The sequence below is a fragment of the Cucurbita moschata genome, unplaced genomic scaffold, assembly GCF_002738365.1.
Source record: "Cucurbita moschata cultivar Rifu unplaced genomic scaffold, Cmos_1.0 Cmo_Scf00006, whole genome shotgun sequence".
Taxonomy (NCBI): domain Eukaryota; kingdom Viridiplantae; phylum Streptophyta; class Magnoliopsida; order Cucurbitales; family Cucurbitaceae; genus Cucurbita; species Cucurbita moschata.
This window is the reverse complement of record NW_019268522.1, coordinates 3,288,762-3,313,311: the sequence shown is the minus strand read 5'-3', so window position 1 is coordinate 3,313,311 and position 24,550 is coordinate 3,288,762. Positions and strand designations below refer to the sequence as shown.

Here is a 24,550-nt window from a genome sequence, read left to right as displayed (position 1 = left end):
AAGCTGACCAGCAGTGAGTTTGGCCCAATACAATTGCTCATTCTTAATTACTCTAAAGTGTCTCTTATTTTATTTTTATTTTAAAGTTCTTGAATGTTCGAACGTGCAACCTATCAAAATTTGTAAAGAAGATGACGAACTCTCGATCATCAATCGACAACTCCGACTAACTCATTTAAAAAAGTGTCCAACGAGAAGATCATTCCTCTTTGATCATGATATGAACAAAATATAAAATCTTTATCTTTACTTATACGTGAGAAATGAACGTTAGCTGTGACTGATCAATTCTTGAATGCACTATTGGTTGTGGAGGTGAAGCTAGAATATTACGTTTCATTTCAATGGATTTAATCCAACCATATAAATTAAATTAAAATTATTAAAATCATGAAAATTAAATTCAAAATTCAGAAGAGATTATTTAAAATGGTTGTTTAAGATAATATAATATGAACAAAAAATACGGAAATTAAATATAAAATCTTAGGAAATACATTTATTTTCTAATTTTGTATTAATTAAGTTTATGATAAACTATTTTTAATATTTACTTTAAAAAAAATAAAAATAAAAATTATATATATATATATATATATATATATATATATATATAATTGAAGGCCGGGAAGTGCAACAAAAACCGAAAAACCGAACCGAATGAAAGGTTTGGTTCGGGTTTTGGATAAAGCTGGACTATCGGTTTAAAATTTGAAAAAATCGAGTACTTTTGGTTCGGTTCGGTCGGTCGGTTCGGTTTACGCTTGAAAAACGAATCAAACCAAATAGATATTAAACCCTACAAAATCCCTGTCTCTGCGAAGCCACACGCCGTCGTTTCGCCGTAAGTTCCAGAGCGACAGTAACTCTCCTCGCCGCCGCTCGTTGCAGAGCAGCCACCATTCCTCGCCACTCCTCGCCGTTATTACTTGAGCGACAGAAAAACCAAGGTATTAGATGCATCTTCGCCGTTATTCACATCGATTCGCTTGACTCTTTTGATTCCGAGGCCATCGATTACTCCTTTGCCAAATTCCTCGAAGTTGTAGGAAGAGGCTAAATGATGCTTCAAGTCGGAAGTTGCAGAGAATTAGGGCAAGATAGTTTCACCGCTAGCTTAATTCAAACCAACTTCACTGCGAAAGGACATCATTACCTTTTCCTTAATACTCCACTGGCCAGCCGAAGGCTCAGTTTGGGGAATTTGAATTCTCAGAAGCAGATTATCAGAGACCTGAAGGTTTCTTCAGGGTTTAAGCTTCAGTGTTTTTCAAAAACGGTGTTTACGCCTTCCAAAAGATTATCGACTAACGGGAAGAAGAAAAGCTACGGCGGCGTATTACCCTCAATCTTACGCTCTTTGAAGTCGTCCAGCGATATCGGGAGTATTCTAAATTCCTTGTGCCAAAATCTGAGTCCCAAAGAGCAAACCGTGATACTTAAAGAACAGCGTCAGTGGGAAAGAGTTCTTCAGGTATTCCAGTGGTTCAAATCTCAGAAAGATTACGTTCCCAATGTAATTCATTACAACATTGTGCTTCGAGCACTTGGGCGAGCTCAAAAATGGGATGAATTAAGGCTTTGTTGGAATGAAATGGCTGAAAATGGCATCATTCCATCGAATAATACTTATGGTATGCTTGTTGATGTCTATGGCAAGGCAGGTCTTGTAAAAGAGGCACTTCTCTGGATCAAGCATATGAAAGTAAGGGGCATTTTTCCAGACGAGGTAACCATGAACACTGTAGTTCGTGTCTTAAAAGATGCTGGAGAATTTGATTCTGCTGATAAATTCTACAAGGATTGGTGCAGGGGGGTGGTTGAGCTGAATGATTTCGATTTGAATTCAAGGGTTGATGATCTTGGTTTAAATTCTACAACTGAACCAATTACTCTTAAACATTTTTTGTTGACTGAGCTTTTCAGGACAGGCATGAAAATTCCCAATCGAAAAACGTCACCGGAGGTAGATAATTGCGCTCGGAAGCCAAGACTAACGTCTACGTTCAATACGTTGATAGATTTGTATGGCAAGGCGGGGCGTCTCAAGGATGCAGCTAATGTGTTTGCTGAAATGCTTAAATCAGGTATCCCAATGGATACCATTACTTTTAACACTATGATCTTTACCTGTGGGAGTCATGGGCATCTTGCAGAGGCTGAAACTTTGCTCAGTAAAATGGAAGAACGTGGATTATCCCCAGATACCAAAACCTACAATATCTTTCTTTCTCTGTATGCTGATGAGGGGAATATTGATGGAGCTCTCAAGTGTTATCGACGAATTCGAGAGGTAGGTCTCTTTCCTGATGTGGTAACTCATAGAGCTCTTTTGCATATACTGTCTAAGAGGAATATGGTTGAAGATGTGGAGAATGTGATAGCTGAAATGGAGAAATTACATGTTCTTCTCGATGAACATTCACTTCCTTGTGTCATTGAGATGTATATTAATAACGGCCTGCTCGACCGAGCGAAGATATTTCTGGAGAAATATCGATTGGATACTGGATTGCCACCAAAGATATTGACTGCAATCATAGATGCTTATGCTGAAAAGGGTTTGTGGTCTGAAGCTGAGGATGTTTTTCTATGGAAAAAGGATTTGGTGGGTCAAAATCTGGATGTTATGGAATATAATGTCATGATAAAAGCATATGGCAAGGCTGAACTTTATGACAAAGCGTTTCTTCTCTTCAAGGGCATGAAAAACCGTGGCACTTGGCCTGATGAATGCACTTACAATTCTCTGATTCAGATGTTCTCAGGAGGTGATTTAGTTGATGAAGCAAGACGCCTTTTGACCGAAATGCATCGAATTGGGTTTAAACCAAACTGTCAAACGTTCTCTGCTGTCATTGCAAGCTATGCTCGTCTAGGACAGATGTCGGACGCTGTTGATGTATATGATATAATGGTAAATGCAGAAGTCGAACCAAATGAAATCTTGTATGGCGTCTTGATTAATGGATTTGCTGAACTTGGTCTAGTAGAAGAGGCACTTAAATACTTTCACTTGATGAAGGGAGCTGGCATTGCAGAAAACCGAATCGTGCTGACATCCCTGATAAAGGCGTTTAGTAAGGTGGGTAGCGTGGAAGGTGCCAAGGCAATGTACAATAGGATGAAGAACATGGAGAACGGTGTCGATACCATCGCATCAAATACTATGATCAATCTATACACCGATCTCGGGATGGTATCTGAGGCCAAACGAGTTTTCGAAGACTTGCGAGAACGAGGCTGCGCAGATGGCGTATCCTTCGCAACTATGATATATCTTTATAAAAACACGGGCATGCTCGACGAAGCCATAGAGGTAGCAGAGGAAATGAAAGAAGCAGGTTTGTTGAGGGATTCCGCTTCATTCCACAAGGTAATAGAATGCTATGCAATCAAAGGACAACTAAGAGAATGCGGTGAATTACTCCATGAGATGGTAACCAGGAAGCTTTCGCCAGATAATGCAACCTTCAAAGTACTCTTTACCATATTAAAGAAAGGAGGTATCCCAATAGAAGCCATAACACAGCTAGAATCAGCATATCATGAAGGAAAGCCGTATGCACAACAAGCGATCGTTGCTGCAGTATTCTCTGCCGTTGGATTGCACGCTCCTGCGCTCGAGTCCTGTCAAGCGTTCTTAAACGCCGAAGTGGAACTCGACTCGTTTGCATACAACGTTGCGATAAACGCATACGGGGTAAGTGGAGACATCGATAAAGCCTTAATTATATTCATGAAAATGCAAGATCATAATCTTGATCCCGACTTAGTAACTTATATGCATCTGGTTAGTTGTTATGGTAAAGCTGGTATGATTGAAGGTATGATGAGAGTATACAGCCAACTAAAATATGGAGAGATAGAGCCTAGCAAATCATTGTTCTATGCTATCATAAATGCATGTAGAACTGCCAATAGATATGATCTTGTCCAAATGGTCAAACAAGAGATGCAATTTTCTTTGCACTCTGAATTGTTTTCTAGAGCTGAGCTCGATGATTTGTCTGATGAAGATTCTCCCACAAGTGTTTGAAATCCTGAAACTGTGTGATATTTGGTATAGCTGTTTGTTCGTTTGTGTTGTATTGTAGATTGTAAATGAGTAGAGCATTAAGTAGGTATGTATACTTGTGTATCAATGTACACACACTACTGATACATCAATGTTGAGAAAATTTTGTTGAGTCTTTGGCTCGGATCAAGTTTCGTTGAGTTTAGAACCGAAATTTTATGAGGTGTTTGTGTGTTGGGTTGGGTTGGGTTGGGTTAGACATTTCTTAGACCCAATTGTAAATTTTTTGTTAACTCAAACAATCCTTATTAAATAATGAATTTAAAATTTTACAGATTGTTCGTGTGTTGGGTTAGTTTAGATGTTTTTTAGACTCAACTCAATTGTTCGAGTAGTAAATTTTTGTTAGTGAATCTAAAATTTCATAGTGTTCATGTGTTAGGTTGGTTGAATCTAAAATTTCATAGTGTTCATGTGTTAGGTTGGTTTAAACATGTCTTAAACCCAATTCAATTATCCCTTATATTAAATAATGAATCCAAGATTTTACGAGTGTTCGTGAGTTGGGTTAGTTTAGACATTTCTTAGACTCAACTCAATTATTCGAGTTGTAAATTTGTGTTAACTCAAACAACTTGTATTAAATAAGTCCGAGGAGTAAAAATATTTCTTAAACTCAACTCCGTTGTTCTAATTGTAAATTAACTCTTATTAAATAATGAATCTAAATCTAATTGTAAATTAATTCTTATTAAATAATGATAATTATGAAAGATTTAGCTTGTTATCTATTATTTATTTTTAAATATTTAATCCGCATTTTCAACTCAATTTCAATATATATTTTAAATCATTACATTCTTAAAAGCTAAATTATAAAATTAAATAATAATGTATAAGGCCATTCTATTTCGACAAAAGACCCACACCCAAGTTCCATAGCTTTGGGTCCGCTATCTCGATCATGATTTTTTTACCCCAGAGGGAAAAGTTCTTCTCTTTTGGCCGGTTGTGGGCAAGGAGGAATTTGAACCCCCGACACCGTGGTTCATAGCCACGTGCTCTAATCCTCTGAGCTACAGGCCCCACCACGTCTCCACTGGATCTGTTCCAGGGGTACCCTAAAAAAAGGAACCTTTCCTCTCTCCAACCATTTGCCGGGATACACATTCCTTATTCCTCCCTTAAAACCAGATGCTTGTACTCATATTCCCAAAAATCAGATTACACCTTCCATTATTTAATAATTAGTTACACATAATAAACTTATCAACTTCACATTGAGAACTCATAATTTCCCTATGAAAAATTATAAAAAGGAAGAAAAAAAGATTACAGAAGAACTTGAAGCGAAATGAAAAAGGTACAAAAAAAAGAAAAAAGAAAAAAGAAAAATCTAGATTAGATTATGATTTCCCCCCGGCGGTACAGAGTTCTGAGGAAAGGGAACAAAAGGGTCTCCAAAAGGATTAGACTGACCAAATTGTTGCATTTGTTGGTGATGTTGTTGCTGCATTTGTTGCTGTTGAGGGTACTTGCTCTGAGGCAACTGTTGTTGATAAGGTACCATCATCATAGACTCATCTAAATGCAACTGTTGTTGCTGCTGAGGGAACGCGTTTGTTTGTAACGCTTGATGCTGCTGCTGTTGTTGCTGTTGGTAAAGCATTTGCTGCTGCTGAGCCATCATTGCTAATTGCACGTTCGAAGGAGGCGCTATACCGCTCGACATCGCAAATGGGTCGTGCTGCTGTTGGAATGGATTCTGCACATACATTTCACCGTATGTTCCATATCCTGCATTTTGCAGCTGGATATTTCTTCTGGCATGTTCGTCTTCGTACAAGCTATCGAGCAGTAGCTTGTCGAACCCGCCCGCCTGATCCAGAACACAAACTTATCTACCTCATTACATGAAACTTTTAACTCAATAAACCTTACCATGCAGCTAATTCGTCGCTAATCAAGCTAAGATAATATAATTTTATGTATGCGTATTCATAAAAGGACTCGAAGATGTTAGGAATCACAATCCTCCACAATGGTATAATATTGTCCACTTTGAGTATAAGCTCTCATGGCTTTGCTTTGGGTTTCCCCAAAAGGCCTCGTTCCAATGGAAATGTATTCCTTACTTATAAATCTATGATCATTCCCTAAATTAGCCAACGTGGGACTCTCCTCTCCCAACAATCGGTACAATCCTCAACCGAAGATATCACCAGCTATTCAACCAAAAACATAAGAATCTGTCTGTATTTTTTAATGTCAGATGTTCCAACCAAAACAAGGGAAGCAACAAACAGCTGAATTTCATACTAGTCACATCTTTGATAAGAAGAGTTTATAATCTTGCATTCCAATATTGAAGGAGAAATAATGAATCAGAACAGTGAAGGGGAGGATAAAAACCAGTTTGCTTCCGACCGTTGAACCAGCATTATTGGTTGGTGTGGTAACAAGGGATAGCTCCCAACCACTACCGCCAAAGTCACTCAAAGCACGATTTGCAGAAGACGGATCATTCCCTGCATAATTAACAACTTCAGGAGATAAATGGACGGTAAGCCAATATGATTTATTATTTGAATTCTTAGCTCTAGACTCAATTGGTAAGCCAATATGATTTATACAAACACACATAATATGTGCCACGGGAAGGCGCTTATAGACGACTCAAAAAATAAGCACGAAATTTCTAAATCAAATGGCGGCCAGACGTACCATTTGAAACTATAGCAAGGGCTAAAGCATTGTTATGCTCAATTTCTGCAATCCTAGGATTTATTTCCTTAAGACCCTGCATGGGAAGTTATTACTCGATGTAACAGGAGAGACAGTTCAGGTTCATCCTGCAAGAAAATGCTTCACTTTGAAAAATCTTACCAGAAAATCACTTGTATCCTCAGTTGCTATTAGAGGTGGAGGTTCAGGGACACTCTCTTCTTTCTGTTGGGGTTCTTCCTCTGTTTCCTCAAGAGGTTTGTTGTCAACATTTTCAACCTCCTTTTCAATTTCAGCAGGTTCCTCAGGCTCTTCCGGTTTCTCAGTCATCTCCTCTGCCACTCGGTATTCCTGTCTCAAAAATGACAAATCCATTGAAGAACATAGAGCTAAAGCTTTTATATAGCACACTCATTCACCAGAATCTGATCATGTAGAGAGGTTCTTTAGTGTTCATATAGATATATACACATGTTATATTCACAAAGTCGAGATAAAAACTTTTGGGAATTGGAAAGTTTATCTCACCAGTCTCTTATTAACAGAAGCTGTCTGGGGTGCTTCTCTTATATATTCTTCCATTGTTGCAAGAAATGATGGAGGCGGCTGTTGATTGCATAAAATGAATATTTTAAGAAGCTTTTCTAAGATTTGGATCTAGAGAAAGGAAGAAACTGGAACCTGTTTCAATATGGGAAACTGAAAAGTTCTAGCAAGTTCCAATCCCTTACAATATTCATAAAAATCCGCAAGATTTTCAGCCTATGAACAAGAAAACTTGAAAGAGTTAACTTCATTGTACTATATTTCAACTGCGATATTTTATCTGTTCACTACTCCATATTTTCATACGCAGAACCCAAACAGACAGTCAAAATACCTGGTGGCTGGCTCTTTTGTATATATTGAGAGCTTTAACTGCATCATGCCTTGGCATGCCAAAGAACTGTAAGAAGACAAACTTAAGTGTTATGATGAATAATAGCATAGCACCAGTGCTTTAGTAAAAAGCTAGTGGTAAATTGGAGTAGGATTCCTACCATGTCCACAAGGTTTATTATTCCATCATTTATTGCACAATAGATTTTAAAGCTCTCTTTGAGTACCTTCATAACATAAAATTCAGAGCAAGAACATTACAGAATGAGTAACATGATTCACGAAGATATACAATTGCAAAAGGAGGCCCAAAAGTAAAATAGTTGTATGTTTCTTGATCACTTTCTTGGAAAAGGGTTAGGAACGAAGGTTACCTTCTCATATGTTTTCATGATATGAGATTAAGCATGAATGAGTAACTAATTAAGCTTTACGGTTAGAAGTAAGCAACAAAATCTTGAACTAATCCCATATATTGGGTCCGAAACGCAGCAACTTACGAGAGCCAGGGCGTACTGGATAAGATAATTACTATACGCTGCTCCTTCTGGCTGCAAAATAAAAGAGCCCCCCATTCCACATTGTTAATATAATAGCCATCTTTTAAGTATACAAAGGAGACCCCTAGTCAGCTATTACCTGACATCCCATAAGGCGGTAGAGAACCTGCTGCAATGCGGGTAGCTGGTCCAGTAGCTCATCAGAGTTCAGCAAGCGTGTCCTACTATGTACCTGTTAAAGAAGGGATTTCATCATTATGAAGGAATGACCAATTTTGACATGAGATTTTAATTTTCGACATTGCTAACCTTCGTCGATCCCGGCGATGTTTTTGTTAGACGTTCCGATTCAATATCGTACTTCAAGACTCTGTAACATTCAAGTCGCTCTTCTAGAAAAAGGGCATAGGTCCTTACCCATGCAGAACAATCCCAAGCTTCATAATGCAACAATTTAAAGTAAAAATTATGGAAGAACACCTCATCAGCATACTTGGTAAATTCATAGAAATTGAAGAGGAGCATTCTACCAAGAGGACTTGAATCATCCTTAAAATTTGATATTTGGAGAACTTGTCCTTTTTGTGAATAGTTGAGAAGTTCTTCCCTGAAAGTTGGATCACCCTCTCTCAATGTCCTATGTACAACTATCAACGTCTTCAAGGCAACCTATCAGAAACAACAGAGTAACGCCCTAAATTTCGGTGGATTCGAGTTTCTAATTCGATCTCTAATGCCCTATCTCCCTCATTACAAAAGTTCCAAACGCAACCCTAGAAAAACGGAACAAACAACGAACAAACGAGAATACAAAATCGAAACGAAAATGATAGATAGAGAATTTACGATCCAGTTCCGCGTCTTCGACAGTCTCTTCGCCAACGTATGAATGCAATACGCCACATCCGCCCGAGGCCTCACAACGGACGTCGCCGTAAATATTTCTACCAATAAGAGAACAAAATAAGCAAATCCTAACCACAAATTTCCCAACCTAAACATCAAAGATTTGAAGAAAGAAAACTCACTTCGAACATGACGTTCTTTAGGCGGACATTCAACATGATTGGTAGCCTTAACAATGGCGATATCCAAATCCTTAAGCCAAAACAGAATCAGATCAATTATTGAACAAGTGAAGAGAAATCATTCATTTCATTCATTGATTCAATTAGAAACAGATTTGGAGGATTAACCTTGAATTCGCTATTGACCTTGGCAAGGCCGACCTTGGTGGAGTCCTTGAGAGCGCCATAAGCTTTGCGGAAGCTCTGAAATGTGCCCATGGAAGCCAGAATCCGTTGATGATTGATCAGAGAGATAGAGAGAGAAAGGAAATGGTGATCATCTTCTCTCCTCCGTCATTGGTTCTCTATAACAAACCAAAACGAGCGATCGACGAAAATGATGAAAAAAAAAATTATTGAAAATTAATTTTCGTTAAAGGTCGGGAAAAATGGCGGGTTTCAGTTACCGGTTTTTTTCTTTTTTTTTTTTAATATTTTAATTTTGATGTGTCGTGTTCTGTTTTTACAATAAAGCCCTTGAGATTTCCGGTTTGGGTGGCGGGAATACAAGGTTAATTTCGTCATTGTGAGCATGGAATTGGATCCCCCCGTTCTGATTGGCTGGAATGCATCTTACACGTGGCGCTGAAGATTACGTGGCACTAATTGAATACAAGAGTGAGCTGAGGTGGCATTTTTTTTTGTTCGTGTAAAACTTACCACAGATACCGTTCATCTGGTTTGGTCCGTTATCATCCAAAATAAAAGAGTGCAACACTAGGCCCACAGATATAAAGGTGGGTGACATTCATTTTTGTTACGTAAACGTTACATGGGTTAAAAGAAGTTGTATCTACTAGGCTCACACGTATGATGCAAACTTCGTTATTGTTATTGCTAACACGAAAAAATTGATTTGCCTTTCTTTCACGTAACAACACAGTCAAATGGAATGTATTAACTAGGATTGCACAGGCCAAGAAGTCAATGGGAGTCGACCCCATTGGTGGTCAACTATTATAACAGTCCATGTCCACCACTAGCAGATATTGTCTTATAATTTGCTAGAGAGAGGTAGTTGCTTCCCTTTTGAATTTCCTTCTCGAGGCTTTTAAGAAGCATGTTTGCTAGAGACAGGTTTCCACACCTTTATAAAGCTCTCTCCAACCGATGTGGGATCTCACAATCTACCTCTCTTTAGGCCTAGTGTCCTCACTAGCACTTGTTCCTTTCTCCCTAACTGATGTGAGATCTCACAATTCACCTTTTTCGAGCCCAGCATCCTCGCTGGTACATTGCCCTTTATCCACCCCCTTTGAGGCTTAGTGTCCTCGCTGACACACCATCCAGTGTCTGGCTCTGATACCATTTGTGACAGCAGAAGCCCACAATACTTTCCTCTTTGGATTTTTCCTGTCGGACTTCCCCTCAAGATTTTTAAAACGCATCTGCTAGAGAGAGGTTTCCACACCCTTATAAAGAATGTTTCGTTCCCCTCTCCAACCGACGTGGGATGTCACAGTCCACCTCCCTTCGAACCTAGCATCCTCACTGGTACTCGTTCCTCTCTCCAATCGATATGTGATCTAGTTTGATGATGTTATATGAATTATAAAGCCAAAAGGTAGGAACCCAAAAATGGATTGCCATGCTTTTGCCCATAGTTTTGAAAGTGAATTAGATGAGGCAATATGATAAAGAAAGGCCAAAAATAGGATAAGCTGCAAAATGCAAAATCTTCCCTTGAAAATGAAAGTGCTTTTAGAACTTTCTCTCCGCTGTCCATTTGCTAACTTGCTCACTTTTTTTTATCGAGAATATATTATAATAATTAATTATGAAATATATCTTAGATATTCGTAATCAATTAATATTTTATTTTATAATTTAATTAGTAATATATTTTATTTTATACTCAATATTTAATTAGTTTATATTTTTTCCTTATTTTTAGTTATATTAGTGGATAGCTTGTATCCTATTTAAAACATGGGGAACATCAATGAACGTATGAACATGACACTTTCGATCTCACCCCTATTTTTCATTCAGGTCACTGTAAATACCAGTTTTCAAATATTAACGGTCTAATATTCAAATTTAGTTTCAATATTTTAAATAAATCTTTGTATTTTTATTAAACGAAAGTAATTACTTTTATTTACCCAAGTCAAATTAAAAGAAATTTTAATAATTTTAAAATTTATTGAAAAATATTGAAAAATATTTCAGATATTTATATATATATATTTTAAATTTAAACGTAGATATGAATTAAATTTAGTTTCTTTTCTTTTCACACTTTTTTTATTTAAAAAAAAAACTTTAAAATTCTTAAAAAAAAAAAAAATTGTTTTTAGTGAATCTTCCTCGTTGCCAAAATTTAAAGAAGGAAACTCACGTGACGTTCATGTGACATCAATAATAAATTTGTTTGAGAGGAATGAAAGGTAACAAAAAAAAAAAATGAATCTAATTTTTATCTACATTGAAAGTAGATACTTATACCATACCCTTTAGAATCCATTTATATTTTCAACTTAGTTTAAAGATGAATGAATCACGAGTATAGGGTATGCATGTCGTAAACTTCCTTACAAGGCCGACTAGAGATGTATATTTTATCTCGTAAAGACCTGTTCTAAAGAGGATAGAGATGCCCTGTTTGAATGGTGAATGAGGAAAGAAGTGGAGAGAGATTTCTTTCCGTTAAATAAATATAGAGAAATAAAATTCTTAATTTACTCCTAAATTTATGATTGTATCAATTTTTATCCTAAATTTTCATCCTAAAATTGTCAACTCACACAATAAACCAAAGGTATCTAAAAAATTTAACCTAAAAGGGGAAAACGTTAACCCAACCCAACTTTTATGGATCTGGTTGGTAGTTCGGTCAGGTTACCAACAAAAAAGTTGTCGACCCACGAACCTAACCAAATTTTAGGTTTTAAAAAAATTGAATCCAATTCTACTCAACCAAATAAAAAATAAAAAATAAAAATAAAAAAAAATCTAATACAACCCCATTTTTATAGCTTTGGTTACACCTAATTCAACTAGGTCAGGTTGTCAGTTAGTATAGTTAGTATGAACGCCCCGGGATATTTGTGAGTTCGGCGGTTAATCTATGCATTAATCAAAACTTAAATTTATGGAGTTAAAATTAGTGAATGAATTAGCAAAAATTAAAAGTCTATGGTAAAATTTGATGAAATCAAAAGTCTAGAGTAAAAATTGATACAACACACATAGGGGGTAAAAAATTAATTTTTCTTTTTATATAAAAATAAACCCGTTTTCTTTAGTCTAACAAACGGATAAACCAAAGATTAAACCATCAATATTCAAGAATACAATAATTCTTCACCGAACTAGTCTCTTTTTACTTTGACGTGTTAATCAAACATATATACTTTAATCAGTTGAAGTATAATCGAATTAGAATAAAAAAATCCGTTCACACGAGAAAAAAGAACACAAAAATTTTGCATAATATGAAGGACGAGAAGATAAAATGTGAGAGGTGCATGATAGGGTTAACTAATGAGTTAGGGTTTACAAAGAGAATGAGCCAATCCAAAAAGAAAAAAACCACATCCTTGTCTTTATCCAAGATCATACCCTCATAGATTTGCATCTCATCCTCATTTTCAAGATAAGATTTTTTTTTTTTTTTTTTTTTTTTTTTTTTTTGCAGTAAATTTGCCATTCATTTATTAAATATATGTAGTAAAGTTTTTAAATAATTGAAATTAATTAACTTATATTAAGAAAATCAGGAAATTAGACATAAATTAAATGGGATTTACATAATTTTAATTTGAGTTTTGAAAGGGTAATTTAAAAAATAAAATAAAATAAAATAATTATTTTTTTAATTGAAACGTAATCACAAGTGATTGAAGCTAATAAGCCCAACGTTTGATGGCCAAATGCCACACATAATCCCTCAAAAGATACCAAAAAGGTCCCAATCATTGCACCCTTTAGACAAATCATCCACGTCATTTTTTCTTGATGCACGTGACCCCTCTCCAACCCCTTTGCCACCTCAGCCCTAACAAAATCTACTTCCCCCAATCACTGCCTGCCACCTCATTAGATAAGAAATTCCCTTTCCTCTCTTCCCTACGTGTCTCCCTCTTACTGGAAAAAGCCGATATATGAACTTTCCCTCCCCCACTAGGGGCTCCATTTACCAATATGCCCCTCCTGTATTTTTTTCAAACTTTCTTACTATACACTATTAAACTATTATCATTATTTTATTATATCGACCTAAAAACAACCGTCTATACTATATTCTTAAAATACCCAATTGAGAACGAGATTTTTCTATGAAAAAATATCTCACAACTAACATTAATAACTAAAATCTCATAAAGTTTAAACCCATGTTATAATGTATCATTAACATCCGTTACAAACATCAAACAATATTAATCATAGAGTAAGGGGCAGTATTGGGTTGTATCTTTATTTCTATGTTGGTCGAGTTGACCCAACAAAAAAAATATTAACCTATTGTCACAATCGCACTTTGATGGACTTACAATTGTGCGGCACTCACTTTCCAACAACAAGTGAGTTAAGCCTATTCATCTTGCGTCGCTTACAGTCAAGCTATGCTTGAGCCTCTAGCCCTAGTTCAAGAAGAAAGTTTTAGAAAACGGGGGCAAAGAGATTTCGGAAGAGAGAGATTTGAGAAATTGAAATTGGTGTTATATGGGAATGTAAGCAAAAGACAACAACAACGACTTACTGCTTACTGCATATAACTATCGGGTAGGGGGATATGACAGGCCAACGTGAATTTTCAATTTTTCGAAATTTCAACCTATCCCAACCTAAATTGAAACAAAAGAAACTAACTCAACACAACATTTATAGTTTGGTTGAGTAGTGTTTTCGGGTCATATAAACACGGTTATCAAACGAAATGAAACTAAAAGGTCAAGATTCTTCTACTCGAGCAATCCGAACCAATCCCTCCCTGTTCTGTTACTGTTTTTGTTTCGTTAATGTTTCAACAGGGAGGGGTAAATCAGGCAAATAGGCAAGAATGAAAGGAATTTCGTCATATAAACAAATATATAAAAGCATAATAATTGGAAGGATAAAATGAAGAAGAAAAATAAAATCCAGTAGTCCCTACAAGACTGCAGAAACTCATCCTTGTCTCGTCTTGTGTTTTCTTCCTATTTAGTAATTTCCAGAGAGAGATAGAGAGAGACAGAGAGAGAGAGAGAGACAGAGAGAGAAATTCTTTGTTTCTCACTGCAGAATTGCTATATTTACATCACACCCAAAGGATCTTTCCCTTTTATCTTCTCAACCTCGTGAGTTTCTTCTCTCTTCTTCTTGTTCTTGTTCTTCTTCTCTCTGTTTTTTTGAGGAAATTCAGACTGAATATTAGAAATCAGAGTGTTTGTTTTCTTTATTGGGTTAGTGAATTAGTAGTGTTCTTGTTTGGTGAGAGATTACCCATTTCCATGGAAGTTCGAAATTCCTTGGGTTTTCATGGGGCTAGAGAGAGAGAAACTGGGAAATAAGAAGAGAGAGAGAAGGGGGATTTTGTTTTTTGAAGTTTTGGGGTTTTGGGATTTTGGTTTCTCTTGGATTTTTCCTTTCTTTTTTCCCTTTTTGAGCTGAGGATCTTGTTTTTGTTCTTGTTATTGTTCTTGTTTGGATTTTTCTTAGGTAGGGTTTAAGGGTTTAGAAGAAAACCGACACTCATTTCCTCCAATTTTCCAGGTTTGTGATGGAATTGAGGTGTTTTGGAGTTTCAGGATTTGGGATTTTTCTTTGAAATCTCGAGAAAAACTTTCTTGGTAACCAAACAGAATTTACAGGGTTTGTGTATTTTGTTGCTTTGTTCTAGCTCTCCAATGTCTTCTCCATTCATAAGTGGTGGTGGAAGAGCTTACAATTTCGACCTTGAAATTGTGAAATCTCCATCATCTTCATGGACAAGAACTTCTCAAACTTCATCCCCTTCTTCAACTCTCTCTGAAGCAATTTCAACTCGGAAATCCAGAACTCCCAGAAAACGCCCAAATCAAACCTACAATGAGGCCACAGTTTTGCTATCTACGGCATATCCTAATGTTTTCTCTACCAAGCATCTCACGAATCCACGCAAATTCACTAAATCACACGACTCTCTGTTCTGTGAATCCGCCGAATTGTTGTTGCCTTTCCGAGTAATCGATAGCTCTGGATTTCTCCTAAACCAACCGCTTCTACATGAAAAACCTAATTCCCAAATCCAATCGAAATTGGCGAATCTGTGGGAGAGTCGGCCATGTTCCAGCCCAGGGGAGATCGATTTCCAACCGAATTCAATGGAGATGGAAGATTTCGATGCCGAATCGATTCTCGACGAGGAAGTCGAAGAAGGAATCGATAGTATCATGGGGAATCTGAGTGTGGATAACCTAGAAACAGCTAATTCAGCGCAAGATTGTTCTACCGATAACCCTAAGAATCGGAATTGTTACTGGAATCCAATCGGCTTAGGGTTCAACCAGAAATTCGAATTCGGATTCGGAATGCGGAAGGCAATCGAACGAGCAGCAATCCGACGAGTCGACGACGGAAACTGGTGGCGATTTCCAACAGTCGACGTAGTCGCCATCTCTCCTAAACTAAATCCAAAGCCACCAGCACCAACACCGACCGTCGCCTCAACAAAAAAGAAGAAGAAGAAAGTGGAGAAACTTACAGTGATCGAATCTAAAAAAACCGCACCGCCAAAAGAGAAATCATCAGAGAAACAGACGATTCCGAAATCTAAACCTCCTGGTTTGCTTCTGAAACTGAACTACGAAGCCGTCGCCGACGCTTGGTCCGCCCGAGGATCTCCATTTTCCGACAACAATCCGGGATCCAAATCGGCGGGAAATGATGTAAATGTACGTCTCTCAACCCGCTCCCGTAAATCAAAACCCATAAAACCCTGAAAAAAAAAAAAAAAAAAAGTATATTTTTAGTCTTTATATTTTTCATTAAATATTTTTTAAAATATATTTTATCATTACCCGTCATTAACGAACGGCTCATAAAAAAAACCGTTAATTTAATAACAATAGAAATAATTAAAAATTAGAAAAAAAAAGGGTAATATTGTAAATAGTGAAACTTATTTTTACCGAGGATGGGTTAATTTCAGGTGAAATGACGAAATTATCCTTGTTTATTGGTTTTATATGGAGTAAAATGAACTAAATAGTGAAGGTTATTTTTGGAAATTGGCAGGCCAGGCTGGCGCAGATTGATTTATTTTCGGACGGTGGAGGATTATTGAGAGAAGCCAGTGTATTACGGTACAAGGAGAAAAGGCGGACCCGCTTATTCTCGAAGAAGATTAGATATCAAGTCAAGAAAGTCAACGATGATGTACGGCCCAGATTGAAGGTATGTATGTGACTCCGGAACATCCACCCTCATCTGATTGTTGCCCCTTTTCTTAACTATATATTTATATTATAGCCTCTATTTAATTTTTTCAAAAAAACTTTTTTTTTTAACAAAATATTTATGAATTTGTTAAAATAAATTTTTAATTATTTCGAAAGTAAAATTTTAAAATATATATTGAAATTTAATTAATAAATGTTGCTTACTTTTATTAAAAATAAATTACTCGAACAACCTGAATCAACCACTTTCTTTACTTTGGCAGGGACGGTTTGTGAGAAGACCTAACTCAAGCGCGACCGAAGAGATAGAAAAGTAGGGTTTTAAGGCTCAAAATGTGTGCTTGTCCAACCTCAGTTTTATTATCAAGAAAAGCTTGTCTTACCTCTTATTTTAGTGTCTTCTTCTATATATATATATATATATATATTAGTTATCAATACACTAATTTTTTTATTTAAAAAAAAAACTTAAAATCATTTTTAATTTTTTTTTTAATTTTCAAAAAATAACATTAAAATTTTTTGATCTTGGTTAACATTTTTTATCTATATATTAAAGGTAAAAAGAATTAAATTTTTGTAGGTAGGGTTAATGTTATTTTTACAATTTTATGAGTATTTTTTAAAACAAATAATATCGATAAGAGTATTTTTTTTCTTAATATTTATTTTAAAAAGTTGATGGGTATTAATAAAAAAGTATTAAAAATTCAAGGGTATTTTTGTCCATCCAAAATTAATAAGGGTGTTTTTTACATTTTTTAAAGGCATTATTGAGCTTTAAAAAACAATATTTAACTGTTTTGAAAATTAATTTTTCAAAATATATATTCAAATTGAATTACACATCTATAATTAAATATTTAAAAATAAATAATAGATGTTGTTCTGACTAACATTAGAATGAAAAGCTCTCCCAACCTGTGTTAAAAATTGTGAGATTGATAACAGTATGTAACAAACTAAAGTAGGCAATATCTACTCGTGGTGGACTTAATTTGTTATAAATGGAATTAGAGTTAGACACTAAGCTGTGTGTCAGCGAGAATAGTGAAATCTCATATCGGTTGGAAAGGGAAACAAATGGACTGCGAGATCTCACATCGATTAGAGAGAGAACAAAACATCTTACAGAGGTATGGAAACCTCTCCCTAACATATACATTTTAGGATGGTAACATGTGTCGATTGTGGTGGTCGAACATTGGGCATCATTTGAGGAAGGCCCTACGTAGAAGCAAGAGATTGGAGAATGAAAGAAGAGATGTACGAGAGCATTTGAAACGTTGAATAATAATTTTACCAAATAAGTTAAATTATTTGTTCAATTGAAAGCGGAAGATAATAAGATTAATTAATAAAAATATTTATAAATTTTGTATTTTTTTCAAAAAATAAAGTTCGAATTTTTTTAAATTTCAATAATATTTTTCAACTTTTTAAGAATTCTTTAATATCTTTTAACTTTGATTTTGTTTTAAAAATATTATTGAACGAATTAATTAATTAATATATTATATTTCTTAAAAAAAAACCTATAAAATTAAAAAATATACCTGAAATTTTAAAAGTAATATTAACGCTCTTAACCTTAAAAAAAAAAAATTATTACAGTCAATATATATGGATGAAAAAGTCTATCAATATTTCATAGATTATTTTTAAATTTTTTAATATTAATTTTAAAAATTAAACGCACTAAAAATACTTCTGAAAATTTAAGAGCATTTATTTAGAAAAAAATAAAAAATTAATTAAAATAAATTAATTTTTTTAAAATTTAAAGATATTTTTGAGAGAGAGATATTTTTAATTAAATTCGGATATTATTAAAATAAATTTATGGATATTTTAAAAATAAAATCTTTACATAAGAGCAACGGTAGTTTTTGTCATTAGTTTTTAAATTTTATTATTTCAATAATTTACCAAAATAAAAAGAAAAAAGAAAAAAAAAACATGCATTTCCTTACTTCCTTTCTCTCTTCCTTCGTCCTCTTTAAACCTCTGAAAATCTTAACCCTAACTTCTTCCTCCTCCTTCATCTTCCTCCATGGCCACCAACACAACTACAGAGAATGGCTCCACTGATGCCGACGCCCTCAATTCCAGCGCCCAACTTGCCTTTGAAGCTGCTCCCGAACCGGACTCTACGGAAGCCAGTGGCGCCGAATCCGGCATTGATCCCTCTAACCAAGACTATTTATCGGCTCCCGCTTCGGATTCTTTACCTCACGAAAGTCCCAATCATGCTGGCGCTTCCGATAAAAAGTGGCCTGGATGGCCCGGAGACTGCGTCTTCCGGCTTATTGTACCGGTCGTTAAAGTCGGCAGCATTATTGGGCGCAGGGGCGATCTTATCAAGAAGATCTGTGAGGAAACTAGGGCTAGAATTCGTGTTCTTGATGGTGCTGTTGGCACTCCTGATCGCGTCGTGAGTGTTTTTTTTTAAAATTAATTAATTTATTTAGCAATAGAAATGGCTTTGTTACTCATGGTCTATTTGTCTCTCGATGAATAATTAAACTGGATTAAATGATTCATAGTCTAAAAATATCTCCATTTTCGTGCCCTCAGGTTTCCAGAAAACCAAGGCCGTTCTTCCATCTTTGGCTGGTTCCATCAATTTTATACTAGTTAGTCATAAAAACTATTTCTCACTTCTTTCACAGCTGCCGTCCGATAATAGGTCAAGTAGTTGTATAAATGGAACTTCTTGTGGTCGAAAGGAACATATATTACAGAATTGAGGTCTGTTCCATGGTGGCGCAATGCTCTTATCACTTAGAAGTAGGGTTAGATTTGGGAGGCAAAAGGGTTTTTTTTTTATGAACATTTTGATTTTTTTTTACTATAATTATTTGTTAGGCTTGGTTATTATGGAGTTTTTCCCCCCACATAGTTTAGGTTTTATTTGAGCTCTTCTTGTGGGTTCTTTTTCTTTGCATGCCCTTGTATTTTCTTTAAAATTTTCAAGGAAACCCCGGTTTTCAATTGAAAAAGAATAAAGACTTGAGGCAAAATATGACAGCGATCTGTCTATTAACTTCCATAATCTTGTTGTTTTTGGATAGGCTGGTTTTACATTATTGTGTTTACTGGTTTATTTAAGATTATGCACCTTATACTTAGAGGAGTGCCCAAGTGTTGTGACTAGGTTCAGTGAAGAACTGTAATATATATAGATCAGAGGTATAACCTTTCCTTTTAGAAGGTTGTTGCAATACCATTTTTGGATGCTTCACTTTGATTCGAAAGAAAATTTTGGATGCATTCTTGTACAATTTCTTTTGAGTAGGAGATCTTGTTCGTTCAGCTTTTAATGTTTAATGTTTACTTCAGGTGCTAATTTCAGGAAAAGAAGAGCCTGAGGCACCCTTTTCCCCTGCAATGGATGCAGTTTTAAGAGTCTTTAAACGTGTGTCTGGATTTTCTGAGAATGAAGATGAGGCTAAAGCTTCGTTCTGTTCAGTCCGGTTACTGGTGGCATCAACTCAAGCAATCAATCTAATTGGAAAGCAGGGTTCATTAATCAAATCTATACAGGAGAGTACAGGGGCTTCTGTGAGAGTTTTATCAGGAGGTATGCTTTCATTCTCTGTATTTCACTTCACTTGTCAGGCTCTTTTACTGATCGGTTTTGGACTTAGCTACATGAAATCTACCTGATAGCTAAATTTTAGAGACATCAGGAAGGCTATTGTTGAGGGAAAGACTATTAAGCACACACTTAAAAACCTCACAACAAGGGAAGGATCATTCTAAAGAATAATAATGTCCCAAAGAAACCAGGAGATCAACAGAAAACTCCCATCATTGTGAGAAATGCAAATGGGTCTAGTAAAAATTGATCCACCTTACTAAGCTTTGGTTTGTTCAGTGTTTATGATAAGGTACATAGTCGTTATTCTTTAACCCTTTTGATCTCACTCCAATTCTGTATTGGTCAACTATTCGACCAGAGGGGTGATTTGGTTAGGAAGATTGGTTGTTTGCTCTCCCTTAATTTTGGGATCATACATTTGTAACAAGTGGAAATTTGGGATGCCTCATTGCAAGATTGCAACCTCACAAGTTTTTCTATATTAGAGTTTAGAATTGGATAGTTCGTAGAGACAGAATACTGAAAGAGCAGTGTTAGGCCACCCTTCCACATAAGCAATTAGTCTCCAATTGTGGCCAAGTTAGGAGTTCATCTTCAAAGTAAGTACTCGTCTCAATGACTAGACAGTGAGTCCTTAAAGAAAATACTAATATCTAAGAGGATCATTGGTGTCGATGGGGATTACAACTTTACCTTTTAAGGTTCCTATTGGTTAAAAGAAACCCCTTCTCATTGGTTGTCTGATTGAGCTTCCTTAATGGTAAGAGCTTACCATGTTTCTCCCCAAAGGAGAAGGGCCCTTGAGGTCAAAACTCCCTTTATTCATTAGCCCATTGAAAAAAGGCATCTATCGTGTTATTTTGACATGTTTGGTTTGAAGGATTAGAGTTGGTAATGAAAGCGAAGAAGAATTTCCATGATCTTTCGTATGTGTCTTTTGTTCAAATCAAACAACAAAACAAAATCATTTGAGTAGAAACTACCGGGTGAAAGGGAGTATTCGTACAAGTCTATTGTCAACTAGCGAAAGACCAATGACAGTTGAATCTATTGAGAACAAAGTGTGGCTCTGATACCAACTGTCAAGCTTATTGGTCGTTAGGGTAATGGATTCACAATTTGTTCTCAATAAAATTGTGAATCCATTCCCCTAATGGCCAATAAACTTGAGAAAAATTTCAGTCCCATTCATCCCTAGGAATGTTTCTCAGTAGACGGTAGTCTTGTCACCACATTTGAACTTGTTAGTATAGGTGGCATGTCAACCTAGTGTCCGCTAACCTTAGAGAAGCTTACTTAATCTCTGATTCACCAACATCTTTCTGTTGCTGTTATATGGTAAAGATGACCTAAAACTAAAAGTACATGACAATAGTTAGATAAAATAAGTGTTATTTCTTTCCTCAATTATGCTGTTATAAATCAAAGTAACCAAGTATGATGACTATTAACTTCAAGCCTTGAGATTCAGTCGACAGCTGCAAGCAAATAATAATGTTCTGAGATAATAATACATTTCCTACTATAGTCATTCGTCTATGATTACTCTCTGAATATTCCCTTACTCATCTACATTCGATGCTTGCAGATGAGATGCCATTCTATGCTGGTCCGGATGAGAGAATGGTGGAATTGCAGGGAGAAACCTTAAAGGTTCTCAAGGCTCTAGAGGCAGTGGTGGGCCACCTAAGGAAGTTTTTAGTTGATCATAGTGTTCTTCCTCTATTTGAAAAGAGTGTAAGTTTTTTCCTCTTAGGTTATGTTCAACCTCCTCTTTTATCATATTTTAGGACTGCCAATGAATTGTTGCAACTTTTTTTTAATAGTTCAATACACCTGCCTCACAAGATCGCCAAACGGATTCCTGGGCTGACAAGTCCTCACTTCTTTCTGCATCTCAAAGTGTAATCTCCACCGAGTATCCTCCATCTTCAAAAAGAGAATCTCTGTTTCTTGACCGAGAAACTCATCTTGATTCTCATATTTCATCCTCTGGTATTTCTCTCTATGGACCAGATCGAGTGCTTCCTGCAATTCGATCATCAGGTGTTGGTCGCTCCGGTGTGCCTATTGTCACTCAGGTTGGTATATGTAGTTATTGGTTGAAGGAAATGGTCTATGTTGACTCAGGCCTTGTGAGGCTGCAAACTATACCATCATTGCATGTCCATTTTTCTTTTTCCAGTCTTGATGTCCAGACAAGCTGGAAGCTTGTTAGCTTTACATGTCCATCGTGGCTTGGAAACACTATGTCCAAAATGTTTGGCATATTGCATACAAGTATTATTTAGCATAATGCTGAATGGAGGCCGTGGGGTCACACAGTAGTTACCGAGTTCGTCTTTATCATCTTTGACCGAGTCACCTCTTTGTGGTTCCTGTCAGGTCACGCAGACAATGCAGATCCCGTTATCTTATGCTGAGGACATCATTGGGGTTGGAGGAGCAAATATCGCATTCATCCGTCGCAATAGTGGTGCAATCTTAACCATACAAGAGAGCAGGGGATTACCGGATGAAATCACTGTGGAAATAAAAGGCACTTCCTCACAAGTTCAGATGGCTCAACAATTAATTCAGGTAATATTTAATTTCCCCGTTTGACTATTAACTTTCTGGTTATTGCTTGTTACGGTCCATAGCGTTGCGCTGCGATACTCTGTTTCCCATGTCATGCAAAAAGTTACTTATATTTCATTGTGCAACTGTAACGGCCCAGATCCACCGCTAGCGGATATTATCATCTTTGGGCTTTCCCTTTCGGGCTTCCCCTCAAGGCTTTAAAACGCGTCTGCTAGGGAAAGGTTTCCACTTCCTTATAAGGGTGTTTTGTTCTCCTCCCCAACCAATGTGGGACATCACAATCCACCCCCCTTCGAGGCTTTAAAACGCGTCTGCTAGGGAAAGGTTTCCACTCCCTTATAAGGGTGTTTTGTTCTCCTCCCCAACCAATGTGGGACATCACAATCCACCCCCCTTTGGGGCCCAGCGTCCTCGCTGGCACTCGTTCCTTTCTCCAATTCGATGTGGGACTGCCACCAAATCCGGTTTCCACTCCCTTATAAGGGTGTTTTGTTCTCCTCCCCAACCAATGTGGGACATCACAATCCACCCCCCTTCAGGGCTCAGCGTCCTCGCTGGCACTCGTTCTTTTCTCCAATTCGATGTGGGACCGCCACCAAATCCACCCCTCTTCGGGGCCCAACGTCCTTACTAGCACACCGCCTCGTGTCTACTCCCCTTCAGGGAACAGCGAGAAAGCTGGGACATCGTCCGGTGTCTGGCTCTGATACCATTTGTAACGGCCCAGATCCACCGCTAGCAGATATTGTCCTCTTTGGGCTTTCCCTTTTGGGCTTCCCCTCAAGGCTTTAAAACGCGTCTGCTAGGAAAAGGTTTCCTCTCCCTTATAAGGGTGTTTTGTTCTCCTCCCCAACCAAGGTGGGACATTGCAGCAACTCTTTCCTTGGCCAAAGTTTTAGCCTCAATGCTTCATTACACTATAGATAGTTCCGGTTATTATTATGGATTACTAGGATTCTCGAGGAAAATAGCAAGCAAATAGTACCTGGTGGACATTGATATTTATGATTTTGTTTTCCTTGTATTGTACTTATAGGAAGCAATAAGTGGCCCTAAGGAACCAGTAACAAGCAGCAGCTATGGCAGGCTAGACACCACAGGCTTGAGGTCATCATACTCCCAGTTGGGTGCTTCAGGTTCATCCTACACTCCATCCTCTTTATCATCACAATCATATGGTGGTTATGGGTCATCTGGGTTAGGAGGGTACAGTACCTTCAGGCTCTAAATTGACTGATCTGCAGATTCATATCCACTCGGATTTGAGACGCATCGTATTAATTCTTGTCTGTTAAGAGGATGAATGAATCATGTTGGAAGGTAGTTCTTGTAAAGTCGGCCTAAAGTAGTTAAAAAAACATTTTACCCTCTTGCATATCGAAACTGATTTAGCTGAGTAGATTCGTCTTACGTTTTCTTTTCCCTTCTTTTTCTGTGTCGATGTATTCGTTTGTGAGTAGGTTCTTCTTATTAGTCACTTCAGGTCATCCTAAAGTTTGAAGTTTAAAAGTATTTAGTTTTTAGTTCAACACGTTCTAACAATGTGGAGCATTCGAACTTTCGAGTTCTTGGTTGAAATCGTACATACTTTATCTAAGATAATAAATTCAGTTTCATTATTATACATGTTTTTTCTTTCTCTAAAAAAATTTAGAATGGAGAGAAGCCTGCAATTGTAATTAGAATCTCATTCATCTTCTTATTTCACATTCGTTTGAGAACAAAGAATCTAAACCCTCTGTGGTTGGAATGGAACCATTGGAACATCATTCCTTCATATTCTTATCTTCCTTGAGTTAAGTTGGATTTGG

General features: G+C 36.6%; 4 protein-coding genes across 4 annotated transcripts; 3 read left to right on the top strand and 1 right to left on the bottom strand.

Moving 5' to 3' along the window:
* The first annotated feature begins 809 nt into the window (after positions 1-809).
* LOC111444079 (pentatricopeptide repeat-containing protein At1g73710) lies at positions 810-4,218 on the top strand. Its single transcript, XM_023082020.1, has one exon. It carries the CDS (start codon positions 1,061-1,063, stop codon positions 4,037-4,039), a length of 2,979 nt encoding a protein of 992 aa, XP_022937788.1. The 5' UTR covers positions 810-1,060; the 3' UTR covers positions 4,040-4,218.
* A 983-nt stretch (positions 4,219-5,201) lies between these two features.
* On the bottom strand, positions 5,202-9,535 carry LOC111444082 (putative clathrin assembly protein At5g57200). The gene is made up of 15 exons (XM_023082027.1): positions 9,318-9,535; positions 9,150-9,219; positions 8,968-9,065; positions 8,652-8,790; positions 8,431-8,558; positions 8,261-8,353; positions 8,122-8,172; positions 7,783-7,848; positions 7,623-7,688; positions 7,424-7,504; positions 7,271-7,348; positions 6,905-7,093; positions 6,743-6,818; positions 6,431-6,546; positions 5,202-5,897 (listed from the first exon to the last, which is right to left on the bottom strand). Exons 1-15 carry the CDS (start codon positions 9,405-9,407, stop codon positions 5,415-5,417), a joined length of 1,824 nt encoding a protein of 607 aa, XP_022937795.1. The 5' UTR covers positions 9,408-9,535; the 3' UTR covers positions 5,202-5,414.
* Positions 9,536-14,235: 4,700 nt separating this feature from the next.
* LOC111444083 (protein CHLOROPLAST IMPORT APPARATUS 2-like) lies at positions 14,236-16,941 on the top strand. The gene is made up of 3 exons (XM_023082028.1): positions 14,236-16,045; positions 16,389-16,547; positions 16,816-16,941. Exons 1-3 carry the CDS (start codon positions 15,020-15,022, stop codon positions 16,867-16,869), a joined length of 1,239 nt encoding a protein of 412 aa, XP_022937796.1. The 5' UTR covers positions 14,236-15,019; the 3' UTR covers positions 16,870-16,941.
* Positions 16,942-18,510: 1,569 nt separating this feature from the next.
* Positions 18,511-24,268, top strand: LOC111444285 (RNA-binding KH domain-containing protein PEPPER-like). Its single transcript, XM_023082328.1, has 6 exons — positions 18,511-18,986; positions 19,895-20,135; positions 21,745-21,893; positions 21,983-22,237; positions 22,542-22,736; positions 23,776-24,268. Exons 1-6 carry the CDS (start codon positions 18,606-18,608, stop codon positions 23,965-23,967), a joined length of 1,413 nt encoding a protein of 470 aa, XP_022938096.1. The 5' UTR covers positions 18,511-18,605; the 3' UTR covers positions 23,968-24,268.
* Positions 24,269-24,550: the final 282 nt, after the last annotated feature.

Bases quoted from the DNA above. Each gene is read 5' to 3' on its own strand.
- LOC111444079 (XM_023082020.1), top strand. From the start codon at position 1,061: ATGATGCTTCAAGTCGGAAGTTGCAGAGAATTAGGGCAAGATAGTTTC.
- LOC111444083 (XM_023082028.1), top strand. From the start codon at position 15,020: ATGTCTTCTCCATTCATAAGTGGTGGTGGAAGAGCTTACAATTTCGAC. The intron at 16,046-16,388 runs GTACGTCTCTCA...GGAAATTGGCAG, and splicing joins CGGCGGGAAATGATGTAAAT to GCCAGGCTGGCGCAGATTGA. The intron at 16,548-16,815 runs GTATGTATGTGA...TTACTTTGGCAG, and splicing joins ATGTACGGCCCAGATTGAAG to GGACGGTTTGTGAGAAGACC.
- LOC111444082 (XM_023082027.1), bottom strand. From the start codon at position 9,407: ATGGGCACATTTCAGAGCTTCCGCAAAGCTTATGGCGCTCTCAAGGAC. The intron at 6,819-6,904 runs GTAAGATTTTTC...CTTCCCATGCAG, and splicing joins AGGATACAAGTGATTTTCTG to GGTCTTAAGGAAATAAATCC. The intron at 6,547-6,742 runs GTACGTCTGGCC...TTAATTATGCAG, and splicing joins CCTTGCTATAGTTTCAAATG to GGAATGATCCGTCTTCTGCA.
- LOC111444285 (XM_023082328.1), top strand. From the start codon at position 18,606: ATGGCCACCAACACAACTACAGAGAATGGCTCCACTGATGCCGACGCC. The intron at 20,136-21,744 runs GTATGCTTTCAT...CGATGCTTGCAG, and splicing joins TGTGAGAGTTTTATCAGGAG to ATGAGATGCCATTCTATGCT. The intron at 21,894-21,982 runs GTAAGTTTTTTC...TTTTTTTAATAG, and splicing joins TTCCTCTATTTGAAAAGAGT to TTCAATACACCTGCCTCACA.